This window comes from Pyrgilauda ruficollis, unplaced genomic scaffold, assembly GCF_017590135.1.
Source record: "Pyrgilauda ruficollis isolate IOZ18807 unplaced genomic scaffold, ASM1759013v1 scaffold18, whole genome shotgun sequence".
NCBI classification, from domain to species: domain Eukaryota; kingdom Metazoa; phylum Chordata; class Aves; order Passeriformes; family Passeridae; genus Pyrgilauda; species Pyrgilauda ruficollis.
The window spans coordinates 3,924,819-3,948,697 of NW_024516984.1; the positions used below are offsets into that span (position 1 = coordinate 3,924,819).

The window sequence follows — 23,879 nt, forward strand, 5'->3', positions numbered from 1 at the left end:
CAAATTTTCACCCATGCTGTGAAACAAACCCCTACCCAAACTTCTTGCATTTTCCTTTTCCTGTATATATTTGTATGTGTATAATTGTGTGTGAAAACATTTGCAATAGAAGTGTGCATTTTTTCACCTGGAAAATTCTTTGTCAAGTTTTGCATATCACCTTTATCACACAGTTTCTGAAAATTGCAGATTACATAGGAACACTAAGGAATATTGAATTCCTGACTCCAGAGTTAAATTATTGTATTGAAGTGGATGCTGGAACCAATTGCTTTTAAATGGAAAACAAAACACACCTTAGTCTAAGAAATACCAAATCTGAAATTCTTATCTAGCATTATTGCTAAAGGAAGGTGCCAAGGATCTGTCTTAAATCTCAGTATCTGCAGCTTTTAGATGGTTAGATTATTTGGTTGTTGTTTTTTTTTGGTTTTTTTGGTTTTTTTTTTCCCCTACTCTGCAAAAAGAAATTCTGGTGGCTGTTCAAATGAAACAGTTCTCTAAGATCACCTGGAAACATTAATCTTCTGGACATACTGCATAAACCACTAATCTCATGCTTGTCATTAAAATGAGTTAGGGAGTACAAGGAGAGATGAAAGATGCAAGCAGATTTTTAAATCTTTAGCATTGCTATTTTAATTTATTTTAAGAATAAATAAGATCCCTAAATCTTATATTGCAACAAACAGAATGGCCAGAGGAGAACAATGGGCTGAATGATCCCTCTGAATAAAAACAAATATGATTCAACATAATGCTTCAGCACACTGTCTACTAATCTCTTGCTTCCTCATGTTCAACTCCTTATCAGACACTGCTGTTAACATCATGTTTTTTATTTGTTTTTTTACTTTCAAGCAAAGCCAAAGATACAGCTAAGCTTTAAAATATATCTATGCTGGTCTGATATATATTGACCCAACAGCCTGCAACCAGCTGTGCTAACCTGTGCTCTGCTGTAATCTCAACTTTACAGCTTTTTCATATTGCCAGACACTACTTATGAATCTTAAAAGAATTTAGAATTCCATACTTAAAACTATTTTTACCTATATTCCAAGCAATTAGGTCAGAATGGAAAACCAGTGCTGATAAAAGAGGATACAACTTTGGATGAGAGCTTAAGCTCTTATTGTTAGAGTAACCTTCCCCTCAAGTCTGTGATAAAATCAGGTTCAGGTCAGTATTGTTACTTTTCACTAATCAATCATATGTTTTATAATAATCTGAATAGTAAGTATTTTTTGTTTGTTTGTTTGTTTTTAACTTACTGACTTGAAGTCGGTAAACTCCAGTAATCAGGAAGAAAGTTTTCACCTTTTACATTTGCCTCTTGCTTATTCAGGTGATCACTGTCAACTCAAGCTGCTTTATTTTAAGGAAAAGGAAAATGCTCATCCAGCAATAAAAACTCCCAGGGATTCAGGATACTGTGGCCTGTAATGGACATGTTCCAAAAGTGATAATGGGAAATTCCATTGGGTTGTCCGATGTTTGCACCTGTACCTATGGAAGGTGTGTTACACAGAGCATGGCTGTGCTTGAGCCCGTGGCATTGTGGAACATGTAAATTGGTGCAGTCAGTCTGGTCCATGCAGGACTGCACTGCTGTCCTAGCAACAGCTGCCTCCCACCATCAGCTCCATCACCTCTTCCGCAGTGATCCACAAGGACATAAAATAACACTGGGAAACAATGAATTGTAGTACATTTTTTCATTCATTTTCATTCATTTTATGCCATTCACTAGAGTATTGAGTCACCACTATAGCAGCTCCAGGATCAATGGAAAATTAACCCTTTAATGACAATTGAACATATTTTTAATGCAAATTATGCTCTTTATATTGGTTTTATCTCTCAAAAACTTTCTCCCCACCCCCCCTTTAAAGAGTTCAAAAGCCTGAGCTTATTTAAAAAAAAAAAACATGAATCAGAACATGGAAATGCTTCTTAGCTTCAGCTCATACAAGAGGATAGGGCCAAGATCGAGTATCAGTTATCCACCAGAAACCTAGTGCTCACTTCAATGTATCCCCAAGTTCTGATGTGTGAGGGATGCAATACAGTTTGGAGTCTATTAATGTTTTCTTACAGTTTTTCATTTAAGTTAGTCTGGAAATAGAGTCTGTTCTAACTCTTGTTCTATTTGCAGTAAGTAACAGAGAAAGGTCCATATTTGTTTTACTTACTTTCAAATAATTAGTTCAATATTTGACACCTCTCTTAAATTAAAACAGTACTCAAACCTACTTCATTTAAGAGATCCCAGGTCTTCAATTCCTGTTCAGATATTGAAAGTCTGTAAATCCTTCATTCCAAGATGTGTAAAATAAACATGCCAACAGAATAATTACTATCTGGCTGTACTTTCTAAATTACAATTTCTGGGTTTTGTTTTTCTGATACATGCACATTTTGGGGAGGTGAGTGATACTGCTGGGTTATGAAGATCTATCTCCAAAGGAAGACAAAACCCATTTGCAGATAACAGTGGCTCAGTTTTAGGTTCAGCAGGTTTTTCAGGATATGCTACCCCTGGTGACACATGCTCACAGGGTCATGATGGATGGTGCACAGCACATTTTTGTCTGCTAGGATGCAAACTAAAAGTGAAATGGTATTGCTGCCATGTCAGAACAATGAGTGAGGGCAGGCGTGGCAGCGATTAGTGCTGTCACTGACACAGGCTTCAGATGTCACACGGAGGTACAGCCTGTTGCAGACTAGATGGGGAACAGGAAGGCGAGTGAAATAAAAGCATCCCATTAAGAATATAAATATTCCACTCAGGTTTGATAATGTTCATAAACTGGGTACATCCTGCTTTACTTCTGCCTTTCTCCATACCTCTGGGTGCTTCTCAGGCAGCTCACATACGAGCCTGTGAAAAAATCTCTGGTGTGTGTGACAGAGTATCACAGCAGCGTGGATGCAGAAATTATCTAGCCTGGCACAGGCATCCTTAGGACTCTGAGGACGAAACTGAGGTCTTGATTTTCACAGAGCAGTGTAACAAAGTTTTATGGTGTGTGCATGCAATCTTGCATTTGCAAGTACCTGAATGTATTTTTCATGCATTATCAAGAGAGCTAACTGCTAGAGCATTTGCATATGGAAAGCCTCCAACTTATGCAGACTACCAGGTTCCAAGTTTCTCTAATTGAGGAAAGGTTCTAGCTATCTCAAAGGATTAAATTTAATTTAATTATTTTTAAAATGAAACAAATAGTAAAAATGAAATCAAGGTACAAAAAGCAGAAGACACTGGGAAAGCTACCATTATAGAGGTATAAATATGCTTAATGTACCAATATAGCTTAAACATTCATATTTTAAATGTTATATCTGCATTTGGCAAAAAATTTCAGTTTTACAGTATGCAGTCTCTGCAGAGTAGTGTGGGAGATTTTACTCGTGTTAGCTTTTGCTGGTCTATTAAAAATACAAACCTCTATTCTCATATAGGATGATATTGGGAGAGAGGTGAATCACAGATCTTTTGCTCATGTAGTCACTTCTGTAGATCAGTCACTGACAACACAGCAATGAAAGGAATCTGTTCAATGGTTAGATACAATTTTCATTTACATGTCTTAGAAAATACACCTCAGCAACAATTTTAAAAGTTTAATATTTGTTAAATATACAGTAATTTTAATAAAAACAATAAAGTATTTCAGTCTACTTTTTACTAGGCATATATATGTTTGCTTATTCAATAAATTACTTCACTATTTCATAAAAAAATACCCCCACACATGAAACTTTCAGGGTTAAATCCTTGTACTGTCAGCATAGTAGGATCCACAGTTCTGTGAAACATGCAATGGGGAAGACATAGCCCTGCTAACTAGTGGGTAGCATAGCCGGCAGACTGAGTTTTGTAAAAAAATTCTTTCAGTCATTAATCTGGGGATTAATATACATGCCAGTATTAAAAAAAAAAAAAACCCCAACATAAAAACAAATAACAAAAGAGAACTACAGAACTACTTGTATTAGGAAGAGTGCAGTTTTTATTTACTTTCAAAATTCATCTCTTTCTCCCCTTCTTTCTCCTACAGACATGCCTGCAAATGTCAGCACCCTTTATTTCCTTTTTTATTCCCAAGAACAGGACTCATTGTATGCAATCACTCCTGAAAAATTGGTCTTTTCTCTTAGTGAGCTACATAAAAGCCAAGCTTTCATGAAGGCAATCCATTTTGTGAGGACCGAACCTGTTTGACAGGCTTGCCTGGAAATAGCTGTATCCACGACTGTCAGAAGCAGGGTCCTATTAGTCCACGAGATTACATATTTATTGTGCCACCTTGAAGCACATGGTGCCTCCTTGTCATGCCTGGGACTCCACAGCCCCCTTGGCATGCAGACACTAGAACCACACAGACCCCCGGCAGCCCCATCCAGGAGCCATCCATCCCTTGGGCTCACAGACACTGCCATGGCTGATGTCTGCTTTATCCAGCAGAAACACGTGTTGGCACAGTGGCAGTGAAGCACTGGGGAAGTGCTGGTGTGTCCACAAAGCAGGAACATTTCACACAGGTGTCTCCAATGCTAATTGAATTATTGACTTATTGACATTGTCACTGCATGGCAGGGCTCAGTGGAAAACCCAGCAAATCAACAACAGCAGCAGCTTCCTTTTACTGACATGACCATACCTGAGTTACCATCCAAAACCAAGAGATTAAACAATAACCTGTTTTTAGATATAACACCAGAGCTATCTCGCTACAGCTAGATTCTAGCTTTGTCAAAACTAAAACTACTTTTGGCAGTGCAATAATTTCCATTTGTTCCAATAGCTTCACCTGGTGAGCAATGAAAGACAAAGACGTGTTATTTAATTTTTCAGATATGCATGTTTCTATACTGATTACTCCAAAAGACAAATTGCCAAGCCATTAAAAAATAATCAGGCCCTCAACAAAGCCCCCCCACCATTCCATCTTTTCCTTTATTCTATCCTATATCGCACCACACAAAACTGAAAAAAAAAAAATTTGGCAAAAATTTGAACATTACAAATAAAGTTGATTCCTGTGCCCATTGCTGTATGATAACACAGATATAATCAACAACAGCTTGTGAAAGACTCAAGGTGACTTTTGTCCCTGGGGTGTATCTGTAGTGAGCTTGTGCTGCCATGTGGGGGCTGCATAATCAAATTCAGGGTAGGGAATACAGATGAATAACCAAAGGTTCTGTGTTAGTGCAACTTACAGTCCACAGCTGGAGTAAAAAGGGCGTACACAGAGTTGCTCCTGCCGTACATTTCTGAACCTCATGGCACTACCCTTCAGATTTCTGGGATATGTGAAAGTGTCATATGGCTTTATTCCTACAAAAATGTCCAAACACTTGACTGTATTCACATATATTGTGTTTTCGGGTTTAGGTTCCTCTCACAGTAACTGAGAGAAAGAGACCAGCTTTTCTTTCTTGAACCATCTCCACTGAGATGAAATAGATTATCTGAATTTGACTTTTTTTAAATTACGATTGAACCAAGAATATATTTTAGGAAAAAAGTCAAATCTGTATTTTGGAAAGAAAATGGCCATTGGGATAAGAGCTTTGATAATTCACATTGAAGAGTTTCTCTTTTTAGACAGTTTCTTTAAATTTGTCATATAGATATAATTTCTTGAAACTGCATTTTGCACTCGCTGCCATTTTAACTAGGACATAAAGTAAGGGTTTGTTGTTTCCTCTGTGAAAGTACTGAAAAAAAGCTCACTGCAGTTCAGGAATCTTAACCTATGACATACATATAAGTCTTCCTGACATTTTGAAAAAGACTAGAAACAAGATAATAAACTGAAGGCCTTGTGAACAGGTGATTAAAAAGGAAAAGTAGGGAACCACTATCTTACTCTTTCCTTTCTAATCATGAGCCTGTTGCTGACAGCAGTTATTTTCCTCATCTTAACACCATTAAATTCCTTCCTGAACACACTTATACTTCATCTGTAACCTTAGATAATAATTGTTAGCATGGTGACCAAAGAAAAGGACAGAGTCTTCCCAAATGGCACCCTGAAAGCAATAAAAAATCCAAATTATAGGTGTTCATTTGAGAAATCACAGATATTAAAACTGTAAAAGCTGAAGAGAAAATCCATTTGGCATAGGAAGTGTGGGCAGTGGAGCATATCATTTAGTTATACTTGAAACAGAATTAGTTCAAAAGAAGAGAGCTGGTTCTTCATTTATTCCTAATATCTAAAATGCTTGTACCTGTGAAATTGAAATTTAGCTAAGAGAGTTTTGCTGTTCCTTGCTTTTATCAAGCTTAGGGATTTATTCTTGTGTTAGTACTTCTGCTTAAAGGAACAGTAATCAACTAAAGGATGACTATGTGTAAGGTTGTAAAACTGACATAGAATTAAAAAATATTATTACTTTAACTACCAAGAAACAGGGACAACACCCAGAATTTTGACAGTGGTCTAAAGGCTGTGATGGTGGTAGGAAGAGACAGAGACAGTCAAGAGAAAAAGGCATTTCAAATGCAAACTAATCCACTATTATTACATACAAGTTAATAAATATGACAAAAATTGCCTTGTTGTATAGATCTGAAATATCATGTTTTATGGACATAAAAATGTCCTTTATCTGCTTTTCATATCTTTAGTCTTACCAAATAAACAAATTTGTGAGTACTGTGCTAAATCAGAAAGAAAGGGTAATTGCACCCATGCATTCCAATGATTACCCCTTTCTGCCATCTCAGCAGCAAAGTGGTGTATCAAGAAGAAAGAAAAAATAGAACAAGTTATCATTTATGCTCTATAAACTCCATAAAGGTAAACAAGAAGGAGCTGCTAGTGATCACAGGTAATGAGAAGTTCCACAGGAACAAAGACAGGAATAAAATATAAATAATTTTAATATTGAGCTGTATCCAACTGCTCTAGTAAAGGAGCTATGAATAGCCAACGCAAAGTCATGCTGTGATAAATTGCCTCAGCAACATAGATACACAAAAAAGGTTTAATTTGTCAAGTGTTAAAGCATGGATTTTGCAGCTTAGTGATCAGTAATACACTGCATTTGACTCGTGTCACTTTTTTCTAAACGTCACCTTTTCACACTCTGACTTTGCACCCAGTCCTGTCAGTCCCACTCACATCGTGCTCGGGCTGAGCTCTGGCCATGTTCCTCCTGACTGCATGGCTGCCCCTTGTGCTATGACTTTGCATATTTACCACTTGATCTTCTTTTAGTATCCTGCAAGATAAAGTAACTGACATGAAAAAACAAACATGACTTATGTTCTCATATGACAAATATCAGGGATTATGTATTGCTTTGTAATTTTCTGACCATAAATGAATAATTGCTTATAGCAATTTTGAACTTGGTTCTGCTGAAGATACTAAGATTTCAAAATAGTTGCATACATATATTCAAAAATTGTATGTTTTACTTTGTGCATAACAACAATGGTGTTTAAATTGTTTAAATATGGAACTTGTTAATATTTTTTTCAATTTTTCTCTAAAAATGTTTACATATTAATTAATTTTCTCATGCTCATTTCTCATGCTCTCTGCTGTTGTGCATATTTCACTAGCTATGAGTGCAGCAGTGTTATATTAATCTCTGATTCCTATTCAATATAAAGAAAATAAAATTGAAGTAGGAAGATAATGTCATCTGTCTCTAAAAGCAGGTTTATCAGAGTGAACAGATCACCAATAAAATCATCAGCAAAGTGTGTAAATTTGGATTAACTAAATGCTCTGATGATTTTTGCAGGAAATTATTATTAATAATTTTGAGCATATTGCCCAACAAGTACCTCTTGGAAAAGAAGAAGCCAACAGACTCAGACTGTTGAGATTGTCTGTATAAAAGGTTTTGACCAGTGAGTTCTCTTTTGTAATTATTGCTTGTATATCCAAGTGCTAACCATTGACAGCAGCAATTAATGACAGACTATAAATATCATGTTTGGAGGATTCAATCTGTCATTTGTTGCTATAACATTAAAAAACATAATGACTGTGTTATTCAGGGTAATCCAAGACTAGCTATAGTGATGGCAGAAGTTTAATGTAGCCAGAATTCAGTCTTTTAGACATTGTATTGAACAAAGCTCTTGTTGCTAGTGTAGATCAGTTGCATTAGTTCACAAAAGGTAAAAAATGGGAAGAAATTTTTTATTAAGAATATGAGTTTTTGGACTTATATATTAGAAATATACTGCAAACCGTTAAGAGTCACTTAGCATATTTCTGGTCCAGTACCTTTTTTCAATAATTCCATTTACAAAGGACATAATAAAACTAAGTTTCAGTATTTCTTTACTACAATGTTAGAGCAATAAATAAGATGCTGTAAGAATTTATCATAGTTGCAAAATAATGTTCCTGTGGAAAAGCAGAATCAATCTACTGGACGAAATGTTAACTGGGAGTAATTTCTCCCAGCATGTGAAAGTATTCTATTGATAGATTCTGCCCTCAGGAAAACTTGATTTTGTAAAGTTATTGTAAGTGGAAAGGGTGGCAAAAAATTGGCAGTACACCAGCACTCTCTTTTAAAGAAAATAACTTGAAGAAAGCCACATCATGGTAAATTTCTTAGTCAAACCTGTTTCTATCTGATTTCAAATATCTAGTATGGTAATTAATTAAAAATGTTGCTCTTTTATCTCTCAACACAAGTTGTTATGATAAATGAGATGTGTGCCTTCTGATGGCAGAAATAACAATTGTATGGCACAGACAGGAAGTTTAATTCCCATGCTGGTGTCAAACTGTATGACTAATGTATTTATGGTGTTATTTCTAAGCAGTTTGGATCTGTTGGTAGGATTACGGAAGCTAGAGGGACCTTCTGAGGCCATTAACACAGCATTGACTAAAGGCAGAGCTCACCGGGAAAGGAAAGCTGTGATGTGTGGGATACATGTGAGCCTCTGCCAACTCCCACCTGGGAACGGAGAGCAACACTTCCCCCTCTCCCACCTGAGTCATGCAGTGATGCATAGGTCTTACTTTCTCATCCTTCTCCTTCCTCTCATACATTTCTAATACTTCCTAATAGTTTAATGAGGCTCTCAAAGGAGAAATTAAATAGTCTTCTGAACCCAGGGAAAGATGCATAGAAAATTCCTTGTCCCTGCTGCTACACCATCTCTGATTAAATTCACAGCTGACCCAGATCACCTGTCAATAAACACTGGAGAACTGGTAAACACTTCTCTCCTGACATGAAGGCTCTTTTACCTCAAATGAACTCCCCATAGAAGCTGTCAGCTTGCCCGAGGAAACTTCTGTTCTCAGAGTTACACTGGAACTCCAGACAAGGAGGATGTTTGTTCAGAAGGAGCAACCGAGTGTATCTGCTCAGAGATCTGATAGAGCATTTTTTCCCTTCTATATGGTGTGTGTATCACAGGCAGCTATGGGAAAAAATGCATTAGCCTGGAAGCACATGGCCCACAAAAAACACCTTCTGTGGGGATTCTGATGATAAATACTGGCAGCACATATCTGCTACAATGGGACTATCTTCTTAAGCCTGAGCTAGCAATCAGCTTAGTTCTGATACAGAGGGATTAACACATTCACAGGATTTTGTACCAGCCACAGTGATGAGAAATGGCACAAACTGGAAAAGAAATCAGCCACAAAACATGGACATATATAAGTGTATGCAGCTTCACTCATTTAAAGATGAGTAAAACAAAAAAGAATATTTCTGATCTTATTTTGAATTAATAAAACCCAGGCATTTTGTTTTTAAAATCATCTAAAAATACATACAAATCTTTGTAAGTTTGGAAAAAATATTTTTCGTAATCTACTGTGGTTTTTCTCAAACTTCATTTGCATCTAACCTCTGAGGTGCCAGTTTGTTAAGCAGCCTTGGTGCTGACCAATTTAACACTGCATGCAGGCTAAGAGAATTGGGACAGTTCAGCCTGAAAAATAGATGGCTTAGGGGTGATCTAATTGTGGCCTTCCAGCATCTGAAGGGAGCCTGCAAGAAAGCTGGAGAGGGATTTTTTTATAAGGGCCTGTAGTGATAGGAAAAGGTATCGTGGCTTCAAAATGAAACAGAGTAGGTTTAGATTAGGTGTTATGAATAAATTCTTTACTGTGAGGGTGGTGAGGCACTGGAACAAAGAGTCCAGAAAAGTTGTGGATACCTCATCTCTGCAAGTGTTCAAGGCCAGGTAGGATGGAGCTCTGAGCAACCTGGTCTAGTGGAAGGTGTCCCTGCTCATGGCAGAAGTTTGGAGCTAGATCATCTTTAATGTCCCTTCTTACCCAAAACATTCTCTGATTCTGTGATTTCAGGGTACACTCACAACAAGCTGCAGAGATTTCATGATTAATAATTTTAAAAGGAATTTAAAATTTTTGAACAAACATTTCTTCAGTGTGCATGAGCATAAGTGGGATCTGGCTAAGGCCACATCAAGCTAATCACTCTTTCACAGAGTAACACCTAAAGCTTATGAATGTCTTCTACTCTTTGTTTTCTTGACTAGAATGAATCCGTGATCAAACTAACCATCTTTGTGACAAGTAAATTTCTACAGCTGTGGAAATCAAAAAGGTGTGGCTGGCATGTATTCTTAGTTGGTCTTTTGTCGTGGAACTGCAGACTCATTTGTTATTTAAGGACTTTGTCAGTAGTTATACATTACAAGATAAGGCTTGAATCTGCGTGTCAAAGAAAAAGTAAAAAAGCTTGTTATGTGCCAAACTGCAACAATATTATTGCACTCATAAAAAAGAAATGTGGCAAAAGGAGTAGCCCACATGTGTTGATGAAATCAAGGAGTATTAATTAGGCACACATTATCTAAAACTATGTAGCAGTTTAACATGCCATAAAATTAAGGGACATTACAAGTAGCAGGTTAATTTCACGTCAGGAAAAAAGCTGATTAAGTTATGGTCCAAAATTAACAAATTGTTTCAGAGTACAGCTTTCTTAGGCCTTTTAAATATCACAAATACCACCTGAATTACTGACATAACTTTCAAACTGTTCCACTGGGGAAATTAATTAAATTAATCTCAAATCCTCTCATGGAGGACATTGATAGAATTTCAAGTGTGTGATCTTTTTCCAAGGAAAAAACAGGATGCTGTTTCTTTTTCCAAAACTGAATTCAACTTTGTTTTTACAGAGTCAAGAAGGAAACTGTTACTTCTCCAGAATGCAAACTTCTGGCCACAATAGCACAATGCTTTCAGGACAGTATGGAACTGAGCTCCATTTTCTCACTTTTTCTCCATTCTCTCCTTTTCCTTACACATGCTTGCTTATTGCAAGAAACAGATTATGAAACGCAAATTAATGTATAAAAGTTCAAATGACATTTAATTATGCAGGATAGTTTTGAAGAAATAAGTGACAAATTGTTGATTTCAAGTGACAAATGATTGGTTTCTAGTATAAATAGAAATGGGTTGTTACTAAGAGATGAAAATAAAAGCTTGAGATATGTTCCTTAAATCTTAGTGGAGGTATAGAAAAGTTGTAAATGATGTAATTGAAAGGGAGGGATCTGAGATTCTGAGTCTTTAATCATCTTGTTCTACCACGAACTTTTTTCATTAAGAGTTTATATTCAAACTCAGAGATCACAGAATCGGACAATATTTTATTTATTATAATTTTTTAAATTATTTTATTAATTATTTATTTATTTATTAGCCAACAACTATGTGCCTCTCTCTAGACCCTTTCAGTGAGCTCTATTATTATTGTTGGTGTTATTTTTAGCCAATTATTAAGAACGTCATAAGAATTTCTCTAGTTTCTACAACTTTCATTCATCATTGGTCAAATCCTTCAATCACTGACTCTATCATGACAGCATTAAATGGAAATATCACTAGTACCATTTAGCTCTCCATCAAAAGACCACTAAATATTCTTTTTTAAAACTTTCACCTTGATTGGATGGTATTAAATCCTTTGAACTTCAGTGCAGACACAAACTCTATCATAAACCATTTTTTTCTTATCTTATATTTTCTAGAGCCCAGAGCATCATGTTTATGCACTGGCATATGTAGTGTTAAGTAACATTAATGGCCTAATATTTCTGAGTAATTTGTGTCTAGAAAATTTATACTACAATAGTGAGCAGTGTGAGTGTATTCCAAATGCATTGTAGCTTCCTTAAAAAAAACCATACTTATGGCAGGGTTTATAAATTGGCTGCTTAATTTGCATTTACTTGAAGCACAGCCAAATATGTCATTGTTAAATACAGAACCCAACATTTCTTTTTCCTGGTCTAGATGTATTTAAAACTGATCCAGCTGGTGGTTTTTCAGAAAGGAGAGACTGAAAATACATACACAAGTTTTACTGCTGTCTGTCTGATACGAGATGTACAAAACTATTTTACAGTTTATTTTGCCTCTGTAGGGTGAAGAGAGACCAAAGTGGCAGATAGATCTCTGAAGATGCAGTTAATGCCCAACAACAACTTATGCCTGTTAAAAAACATCAATCTTGTGTAGAGTCCATTCTTAAGGTCTGACTAAATAATTTTCCAAGGATTGCCTAAAATGTTGTGTCTCTTAATATACTAATTCAATAATTCTCTTTTGTAATTAAAGTTGACTGCAAACTATATAAATGTAACTTGTCTTCTGCTGCTGTGAATTACAAGATAGTTACATGGCCTAAACTAAAGGATCCAGATGTGTTTTTGAGCACAAGACATATTTGCTTACTTTCCAGTATCCCAAATCCTTGATTGACAGAACTCTAGTGACTTCCAGTGACTGATCCTCACTTTTATCCATTACTAAACTCCGTTCTCCACAGAGGAGGACTTGAGTTTGGAGTTGGGTGAGACAATGATGTTCTTAGCTAACCAAGAGTGTGTGGAGGAATAACTTCAGAAATTAATTTAAATTCCAGCTCAATGTGTATTTATATGTACATATATAAACAATAATAAGGTGGAAGGTTGTTTACATACAAAGCAGACCTGCACTTAAAAAAGTCACAGGTAGGAAAATGAGATTCCTTGCAAGACTAAAGTGCATTTTGATGTTACAACGTTTATGTTTCTCCAAACTTCAATGGCTTTGTGTTTGTATTAATTTTTCTCAGCCAAAAGCTACAGGAAATTGTGGTAGATTGAACAGTTTAATGGCAGTTTCAACAGATGCTCCAACAAAGCAGCTGAAGAAACAGCATAAAAAAACATTCACTTGTAAGACATTCTTTCAAATCAGAGTTAAGTCCCAGAAGGAAGGATCCTAGGGCATGTTATTTGGCTGTTTTCTGTGACTGCAGTATGAAGGACAACATAATTGTCACTCTTTTCTAAGCAATAAAGCCTTGATTCAATGCTATGTCAGTCAATGTGAAGGTTGCCATTGATTTCAGTATTGCATGGCCAAAACTTTCATAATCGATAAAACAAAAAGAATGCTTGGAGGAGATGCTCAGAGGCAAAATATGCTGGTAAAAGCCCAATTGCTGAATGGACTTTTAACAGGACTTAGTTGGAAAATGTTCATTGAATGTTTCTCACTTCTGGTCTTTGATACATGTCCCATGTTCTGCAGACAGCCATGGTTTTAATGCATATCACTTACATGTAACCTGACTATTCACAGAATAACTTTTTTTCATAAAACAAGGGCAAATTATAGGTATCATATTTTTTTCTCCACACTCATCTCCCCCCTCCCCCAGCCATAGGTTTATATACCTGCATCTTCTTTAGCAAGCAAATTTTTTACTAGACACTTTATGTGCTTCAGGATGCCTATCTGAGCTAACAGGATCTCTGGAGAGTAACTGACCAGTTAGTAAAATATAGATAATTCTGTAGCAGATCTCTTTTGTTTCAATACATGCAGAACCTTCTGTGGAAGCAGGTTTTTAGTTTAAATGTAAACATGTTCTCCAACATAACTAGTAGCACATTTTATTTAGCGCTTTCAAATATTTTGAAACTGAATTATAATAAGCAGTCTTAGCTAATGGAAAAATGTGTATATATATTCAGGAAAAGGTAAAAAAATTGTGTGCATGTACATGCACATGTATTTTTAGGAAGAGGAAGAATGAAATCAGATTTCACAGTGACTGCACAAACATTTGCAGTAAGGAAATTCAAGAAATATTTATAAGCAGGTCCATCCAAATGACCCTGCATTTCATGAGATACTGCCCTTCTAATATTTCTTAATATTTCCCACTTAAAACACATCAAATAAAAAGGAAACATAAAAGGTTTTGTGTTTATTTTCAAAATGTTCCTAGCATTGCTACAGCAATATCAATCTGAACAAAAAGAATTTTCAATTAATCACAGAAGGGATTATTCTCACATATAGGACATACATAATAAAACCATAGATATTAATACTTTTTAAACTAGAAATAATTAATTTTCCACTTGTTTGGGGTTCTTTCATAAGCATAGGCGAATAACAGCAAAATATTTTCTTTTTGACAGACACAAAAAAGAACCCTAAGAGGCTCATTTTGAACAGGACTGTTAACAGCTTCTGTGTGACAGTCAAGATTTTCTAAAAATTCACTCAAAATATCTCTGACATCTTCTGCAAAGATGCTCAGAAATGTTTTCATCTGAGATTACATAAAAAAATTCAGATGATTGCATGATTGCTCTCAAACTGTTAGAGAGGGCACTGGTTACTATATGTGCTCTACTCATTGCCTGCCTCTGGCTACTCACTAATGAACCTAGTTCAGAAAAATGCTTTATTTCCTACTTGTGGAAAACCTATAGGCTGATCAGTGTCAAGTGCAATGCAGCATGTGTGGCACATCCCAGACTACTTATATGTATATATATATTAAAATATACAATACTGGGGACTGGTACTGTAGGATCTTCTTTCTAAAAAGCTGATCTCAGAATACCAAGGATGTAAGGACAGTGCTAAAAGTGCAGTAGATTTTCTGCTCTCACAAAAGTGATTTGTAGACAAACATATCTTAATGATTGAAAAAAAAATTTAAGAAGTATTGGAGTTCAGAAAAGTGTGCTAAAACTAGATCCATACCAGCATGAGTCCATCTTTATAAGACTTAATCCTTAACAAATATCTTAAATTGAAAATATAAAATTATACCCAATGGAAAGGCTTATCAAGTACCTGAAATGAAATCTTAACGTATATTTCTATTTCTCAGGTCAGGCATCCTATTTTACAAATGACCAGTACTAAGCCACTGAGATTTTCTTTGGTTTTTTGTACCTCCTTATTCTACCACTCTCTATCCAATTTTTTTTTTTTTTACTACATGTTTAAAAAGAACATTTTCCCTTCAAGAAAGATGGTTCAAGGCCAGGTTGGATGGGTTTCTGAGCAACCTGATCTAGTGGAAAATGTCCTTGTCTGTGGGAGGGATGGGTTGGAACCAGATGATTTTAAAAGTTCTGTCCAACCCAAACCATTCTATGATTCCATGAAAATTGAAAGATCATTTTCAAAACAATAAACAAGACTTCTGATTTTTGAGACTTTCTGGCATTAGTTTTCAGCTCTCTGCTGATAGCACATGTTGCCCTGTGGTTACACAATAAAAATATGTCAAAAATCAAAGTGTTGTAAATAGCTGTGCTAAAATTTCAGTGAGTCCTAAGTAAATAATATCTGAATGCAAGCAGTAACAAGCCTAGAATGTCATTCTTGGATCAAGCTTTATGACAGACCTGGAGGTAAACCATAATCAGCAATAGAATTGTCTTCAGACACTATTAATAAGACAGATACCAGCAATTTGGAAGACAATGGGTGTTGTCTTTGAAGAATTACACTGGGATTATTTTCTAAGGCAGTTTCTAACTCACCAGGGTCAAAAGAAGACTTAAAATACAATAAGTATTCCTTATTTCTCTATTTATTTATTGTGAAAAGTAACCCTTGGCAAAATTTATTTTGCGGGAAATTAAAATAGATTCTAGAGATCACTGCCGTCTTCTGGAAAGGGCAATGTGGAAGAGATGCTGTCTTATTTACAGGGACAGGGACAGAAAAATCTATAACCATAATCTGTGGTACAGACTGACAATACAGCCTATTTTTCAGAATGTTTAATGAACTAAAAATTGAAAAAGATATTAAGAAGAAGAAATTTGCTGGAACAGAGAAAAATAGAAATTTATGGCCAAAACTATCAACTTTTCAAAAGTAAAAATGAGACACAGAATGCTTACATAGGAGCTAGAGGCTAAATATTGGTCTTTTGTGCACACAGTCTTCATTGTAATGTCAGTTTAATGTATCTGAGATCTCTGTCCCTTTGAGGAAGTGCAAAGAGGAAGGAGGGAGAATGTTTCAAAAGTAACCTCCAGAAATGTATCTGAGTTTTACTGTTGAAGAATCTCAAATATATAACTGCTAAAAAATTATGGACTTTATGTATCATTTAGATCTTAGCTGATACTTCACAGCCAGTAAATATACCTTTAATGATTTATCAGATTTTGGTTAATATTTTGAGGTACTTGAAAGATGTTTATTTAAACGTTATGGTTTTCTTCTTTCTGCGGATGTCACCAGACACGTACCGTGTGTGGTCTTATAATTGGTCAAAGCTGGAGGTATGTCACTGAAATATGAAGTTCTTTGTTTTTTTCATTTTTCATATTTAATTTGTACTAAAGCCTTCATTCATTTATTGAAAAAATGTTGAATCTCACAGAAAGATTGTGATTTTCACCCTGTCAATAGTTTTGATTATGAAAAGAGGCAGAGACACAGGTTTTGTCTGATGTTAAGACCTGTACTGGAGGTCAGATGGAGGTTTTCTTTCCTGTGCTGCTCCTACAGGGAAAGTACAGAGAAAAAATTGGATCAACTATGGAAACAGCAAAAAAAAGATTTGTTGTTAAAATCAGGGCTTCTACTGCTCAAATACACAATAATGAAATAATTTTTTAAATTTTTTTTTTTAAATCAGAACTTTATATGAAAATAAGCAACAGAAGATTTTCCCTTAGGAGAACAGATTCTTTATGTTCTGAACCTCTCAAGGATTTTCCCCCTTTTTCTGAGTAGGCAGGTAGGTGTCAATGCTACAGCAGTGTATAGAGTTCTTAACAGAGCAAGGCTGTAGTTCCTTCAAGATTTCCAGAGTTTTGTTGGTTTTAGACATTATAATACAATAATACTCTTTTCAACTTGCATACCAACTCTAGGATTTGAGTAAGTACTTTGTAATCAGGTTCATAGCAATTCTTTAGAAGAGACTTTAAAAATAGATAAGCAATATGTATTCAAAATCTAAATGATGGAGAGGACAAATTGCAAATTCCTTTAGTATTTTATGAATGATTACACTCATAAAATTTATATATAAATCAGCCTGCAGTACTATAAGTTTAGGTTCTAACCACCGGACTTCTGTTTGCTCAAGTTAACAACCAGAATTGTCTTTCAATATAGATTACTTCAGACTATGATTATCTTCAACCTAATGATTCTTATTTTAATGCAGTTCAATTAAAAAAAACCACCAACTTTTTATTGGTTTTCCCAGATGTCTGGTCTTTACTGGAGTGCAGTCACAAAAATTTTAAAATTTGACTCCTTATAGAAGACCAACCAACACACAGTAAGTGCTGTTTTACTGATGAGAAATTGTGTTGTTGATGAACATAGCAGCATTTGCTTCCAGCCTGTTCAGGCTGGAATTTTATTTGTGCATGAAAACCAGTAGTAACACTTATATTGCTGATACCTTCTTAGTTTTCAATGACCTTTCAAACATAAACATTCATTGGTGTGACACATTCATTGCTAATTCCCCTAATGCACTTCAAATCACATAATCCAAATTGCATTATTTGCATATGTTCATACTTTTTAATAATCATCTTTTTATGATCCTTAGTAATAGCAGATGCATTTGTATGAGATGTCCCTAGCTTTCTGATTTTTCCTTTTTGTTGAATTGTTCTCCTTTGACCACTATTTTACTAAATTATGCAAAAGAAAGAAGCCCCCCACAAACACTTAAACCATAGTCTTTTAATGAAGTCAAAGCTATTATTAAGCATTTTTACTGCCCCAGATTCCTCCTCCATAAAACTGGAGTGGCTGGCTGAATTTCTTTGTTATGTTCTCCACTTGCATTTCTGCTGTTCTGACTTCTGCTCTCAGACAATTCTTTTAAAGTCAATTCTGAATTTATACCTATACTGTTTATCCCTTTCTCTCCCCTTTTCAGGACAGATTGTCAGCTTATGATTTGTAAAGGTTTTCTCCACACTTTCAACATTTCCTCTACAGGGACAAAAATTCTACTCTTCTTCCTGAGGCAGACTCCCACCAAGCAGTTGGAAGCATAATGTAAATTGTGCATGTTGATTTCGGTCAGACTACTAATGTCCCAAAAGATGCATTATGAAACAGTTCTCTTTCAATATTTTTGATTTATTTGTACTGTCTCGAAGCAGAAAAAAACATGTCTGCTTTAGAAGTCTACACAGATACTTGAAAAAGTGTCAAAGAAAAAATTGTAGCTCATTTAGACAACATGCTTCAGTCAGGGACATATGTCTTCAGTTTTACTGCTTAGTAACATGGGAATAATGAGCATGAATAATTTCAAATAAGCCAGCCCTCTCAGCTCACCAGGAGCTCCCTTCAAAGCTACAAGAAGAAATTTTCTAACCCTGAAGTCCCTGACTTATTGACTAGCAATTGTATTTTTTATTTGTATAAAGAGTTTATCCATGTGATGTGAATATGCAAAGATATTTGTATTCCTGCAGATCATGTGTTTTGTATTGCTCAACCTTATTGCTAGTACACTTAATTGTGTTGAACTCTACTTCCTCAAAAGGTATGCAGCAGCAGAAATATCCTGGGGCTATTCCAGGATAGCTTTACATGAAGAAAGGCATCTCAGTACCATGCTGAAGAGATATTCCCTTGTTGTCTAGGTCTCTGATGTTTTAAGGAAAGAGGCAGAGTTTTCTTATATGTATCTGGGTCAGTAACTACACTTGTTTTCCCCAATGAGATTTGGTTTTCCAGTCACTTTACCTCCCAGCACACACTGTATTAAAAGGTTGCTCTTTTCTTTGGGCAGCAACAGCCTCAGTACTGGGGCCACTTTACTGCCCTGAGAGGCAAAAAGAAGATGGAAGCAATCGTGGGCTGATCAAACTATAATAATACATGACTCAACAAATGTCAACTCAGTTCTTTAAGCCTGAAAGTGGTTATTCTATCTGTAAGGGGCAACAAAGAATGTAAGAACAGTAAATCCATGATAAAAAGTTTTGCAAGTGGGACCTTCTCAATGAAAGAAAATATATCGGACAATGCAAAAATAGACCAAAGAATTCAGATGGAACAAATACTCCTTCAAACTGGAATTTCACAGAATTTCTCATCTTTATCAGTGGACACCTGTGGACATTACATGGTCATCAAGCCATGGCAAAAGTCATTAATTCATTTGGAGCACAATTTCAGGGACATTTGATGTTGACAGGATTCTTCATATTGGAATGGACAAATTTGTGAGTTCAATTTCCAGCACTCTGGAAAGGGACAGTATCTGTGGCTGCATTTATGGTAGCTGTTGACTTTATTATGGTTTCCCAATAGTTAAAAATAACTGATCTTCGCCTCAGCTGCCATTGTGCTCTGACTGTTATTACTGACATGTCTGGGAGGTCCCATGATACACTGAAAACAAGAAGATGAAGAAAGCAAGAGATAAGTTCTATTTTTTCCCCTTAATTTCTCCATCCTTGCTTTACCTTTCCAGTCCCCAGTTCAGCACTCTGGCAGCACTGGCATCTCTCTGGCAGCACTCTGCATTTCCTCCTAGGTGCTGCTCCTGTGGTGCACACCTTCCCCAAAACACATCTGCCTGCCACACTAGCCAATACTCTCTTTTTCTCCACTTACATTTCTTCTGAGTCAAATTTACGGTGTTAGACCAAAAACTATTAGGGATCATCTTTTCATGCAGAGCCCTTTACAAGGTTGTGGTGATTTATCTTGTCAAGCTACACAAACCACCAATAAATAAGAATAATGAGAATTTCTTAAAGTTGCTTTATAGGTAAGTAAGTTTTTTCCAATATTATTTTCTTCAGGGATAGTAGCCTTCCTTGATTCCTGTAATAGCCTTCCCGTGAAGGCTACAAGAAAGATTGTAATGAAAAATGGAATGTCTGCTGCTCACTTTGAGAGGAAGCCTGGAGGCATGGCATCTCCAGAAGGTGTGACTGTGGATGGCTGCCTCTCCATGCAGAAAACCCACACCTGCCCTGCAGCCCACTGCAATACTTTTCCTGACCATCCTTCCCAGCAGCCCCAAAGTAGGACAGTTGAAAGTTCCAAAATTTTATTTCAGAAAAGCTCTACCACCACACATTTTCCAGTGCTTAGTAACAAGACTGTGTTGGCTATGATGGTTTCCCCTCACTCAGCCATTGTGCCGGTGCAATGAAATGAGAAGCCAACCTCTCACCTAGATAACATCCTGAATCAAGCACCCTGAAGGATCAAGCATCCTATCATCTGCTTGTGCAGAGAAATGTATGCCTGGGGACTGTGTATTTGTCTGTAGGTAGATACACACAATCATACAGAAATAACCTTAATCTGAATTTTGTTTATTTAGTGAAACAAGTTTTACAATTAGTTGTGATAGTTAATTTGAATCCTCATAAGTTACAATGTTTATGGAATAAATAAAATATGCTAATTATTTAATATAAGGGCCACTTTTCTACAATCTAACTCAAAGTTACAAGGAAAGAAAACCATTAACTTAAACTTTGGAAGATTTATGTATTATGTTATAGCTGAAAATATGCACAGGAAACCTTCATCCCATTCTTACAGACAGGTAGGTAAACACTTTTTTTTGCATGTATTCTTCTAGCAACAGTTTTGTACCTGAGACAGAAATTGGATATGGAGATTACTTTTATTTTGCATTAAAAAAATGCCATCATGTCTCTACATTTTCTATCCTCCTCTATAATCTGATGTGCTTTTGAACTAAGTAGAGAATGCATTTATACATTTTTTAAAACATTTTAAAAAAGGGAGTTGGAAAGCAATGATTATAGTGCTCAGAGGAGTGTATGGAATCCAGAAGCAGAATTTCAGTGAATAGGAAAAAGCCAAAAAGTTCACTTTCATTTTATGCCACAAGTTCAAGTATGGTAGTGAGAGGTAGTGAGAGGTAGTCAGGAGGTATAGGTTTATCCCACAAATATTGGAAATTATATACTCAACATCTTTTCTTATGTTGTATTAAGGGGCACCAGAAATGCACAGAAAATATAAAACCTGCCTACTGTTTAACACAGCTGCTACCATAATCCCTCACACTTCAGAATATAAATTGCTTAGATGAAATCTATCCTTCAAAAAACCTTTGAATGGTATAAACAGGAGCATTACCAAAATTAGTAAATTTTTTTTGTTTGTTAAAGTTATTTCTGTTACTAATTAGCTAAAGTATTAATGAAGCATCCATGTATACAGCACTGGTACTTATATATGTATAATATATATGCCTATATATGTAATTTATATTATATGTATGTAGTATTGAGATATTTTATAGACTTGGATCTTAAAATTGAAGACAGCTTTAAAACAGAAAACATTGCAACATCCACCCTCATAATTACAGTATGAATTCTGATCATGTTTCATTGGGGGTTTTTTTGCCTCTGGACAAATCACAGATTTTCCTTGGGGTCAGCAAGGGTGAATGCAAGGTTCTCTTCAAAAAAGCATTAGTAGAAGCATCCTGTGCCCTTTTAATGAACTACTGTATCCTTGTAACCAAAAAAAAAAAAACCCTTGAAACTCATCTACTCCAGCACAAATTTTTTTATTATACACTATAACCAGTCTTGGACAGGAGAGATTGCAATAATGCAGCTGGTTATAGAAAGAGCTCCTGGTTTACATAATAATGGTGACAGTAATTAATACATGTAAAAGAGCTAGATTAATAATAATTTGCCTGTATATAAATAATTTTCTTCTATTGCTGCTATGGGAACAAAATGTATGATAATTTATTTTTTTGAATGCGATGCAGATGATTGATTCCTGTTGCAGAGATTTTAGCAGAGATCTGTCCTGCTAAACTTTCTAGCCATCCATTTCTTTTGAGCAAGACAAACCGAAGGACAGCTACACTGGTTAATCTACAAGGACCAGAAACTGAGGTCAGTGATATAGCTGTATATATTCCTCTGAACCCTAACAATGCTTCTGTCCAAATGAAGTCCAAACATATCTGGTTTTGAATTAGATATTCCTCCCCTCCTGTCCTCTCCCTGAAAACACAGTGTGTATATGACATTTTTCTTAGAGGAATGTCTTACTTTCACAGCTTCTGACATGCTCTCTATTCATAACTCAGCCTTTTACTAGATTTTCTTAGAGCAGCAAATACTTCATGACCTGACCCACGGCACATTTTCATTTGCCTCAGTCACCTGTTCCATAAGCTTCCAGAGGAGGCAATATTGATACTGAAATTCCCCCATCTGACGCCGTAGCAATTTAAAAAGTCAAAGAGGTGCTTGATTTGAAAGTCATGCATTTAGAAGCCAGTGAATTTTCAAGGCTGGAGTGTTCTAAATGGACAGCAGAGACACACGCAAGCTTCTCTTCCCCCCACCCCCCGCTAGCAAACTAGTTAATTCTGAAAGTTGTGATATAGGAAAATAAAATAACTGCCCTTAAAGTTCTGCTACCATTGGCTTCTTAATGCAAACCACACAAAAAAGTCCACCAGGGGAAAGTATGTCAGCTTCATCAAATCAAAGGTCGCAGCTAGCCACTCATTAAGCCCTGAATAAAGGATGCTCTTCTGAATTAAACTTATATTTAATCTTTGTTTCTTTGTTGATGCCATCAAGCAATCACTTTCTGAGGGTTTCCATAGTAACAAGTGAGCTTCCCCCCCCCCACCCCCCCCTTCATTTTAAAGCTCTTTCATGCACCTAATACGAGGAAACAGTGGGATAATTGGCATGGAATACTGTTCCTGTTTTCCTGGTATAATTCAAGCAAAGCAGGGTAAAGTAAAACATGGTTTTCTATGAAACAGGAGATTTATTTTCCCTCCTCTGTAAGAATATTAAAAAAACTATAATTTACTTACATCTTTGGTTTCTGCGTTTGCTCTTGTACATAGTCATTTTGAAGATATTCCACTTTCTAAGAAATAATTGCCTTGACCACAGACAAAAGAGATCGTGCTCCTGCTTTGCAGTGAGACAGTTGCTCACTGACAGAAGGTAACCAGCAATCTCTCGCAGAAAGGCAGGGTAATACCATTCTCCTAAAATCCAGGGGAGCTGCAACTGGCTCTAGCTATTTTCTCTATTACAAGGCTCAGAGACAAAACATATTTGTTTTCATAGTTTTTTTCAAATGTGTTTGATACCAGCTAACAAAAATCCAGAACACAGAGAGAATCATGTAATCAGACAAAGTGGGGTAATATGCTATGCAATGGTCTGAAATCAAGATTCCTTGAAAAAGCCCTGACATAACCAAAATTGTATAAATGACCTCATAAACTAACAAAAACTAACTTTCCATTGAGAGGTCTTAGAATTAGGCATATCAGTATGTTAAAATATTTTGGGTTACATTTTAATTTCAATTACATTTCCAAATTACTATTAAAACAAAATCAACACATGTTGATCAATTAAATCCTGACTAGATGTTTGAGCTCATGAATAGATTATTCTATAAATATATAATTTATATATTATTAATATATAAAATGAAATTAATTTTTTCATGCCTATGCTTACTTCTGCATCACCTTTCAATGATTTAATTTAGGGAAAGCTATTTAAATAACAT

General features: G+C 35.8%; 1 protein-coding gene across 1 annotated transcript in view; it reads right to left on the bottom strand.

Annotated features, from left to right (window-relative positions):
• The window catches only part of RALYL (RALY RNA binding protein like), a 104,630-nt gene extending 81,368 nt beyond the window's left edge, over positions 1-23,262 (bottom strand). Inside the window, exon 1 of the mRNA XM_041464469.1 lies at positions 23,164-23,262. Within this exon, the coding sequence (XP_041320403.1) occupies positions 23,164-23,200 (37 nt within the window). The 5' untranslated portion in view covers positions 23,201-23,262. The remainder of the gene's footprint in view (positions 1-23,163) is intronic.
• Between the last annotated feature and the right edge of the window lie 617 nt (positions 23,263-23,879).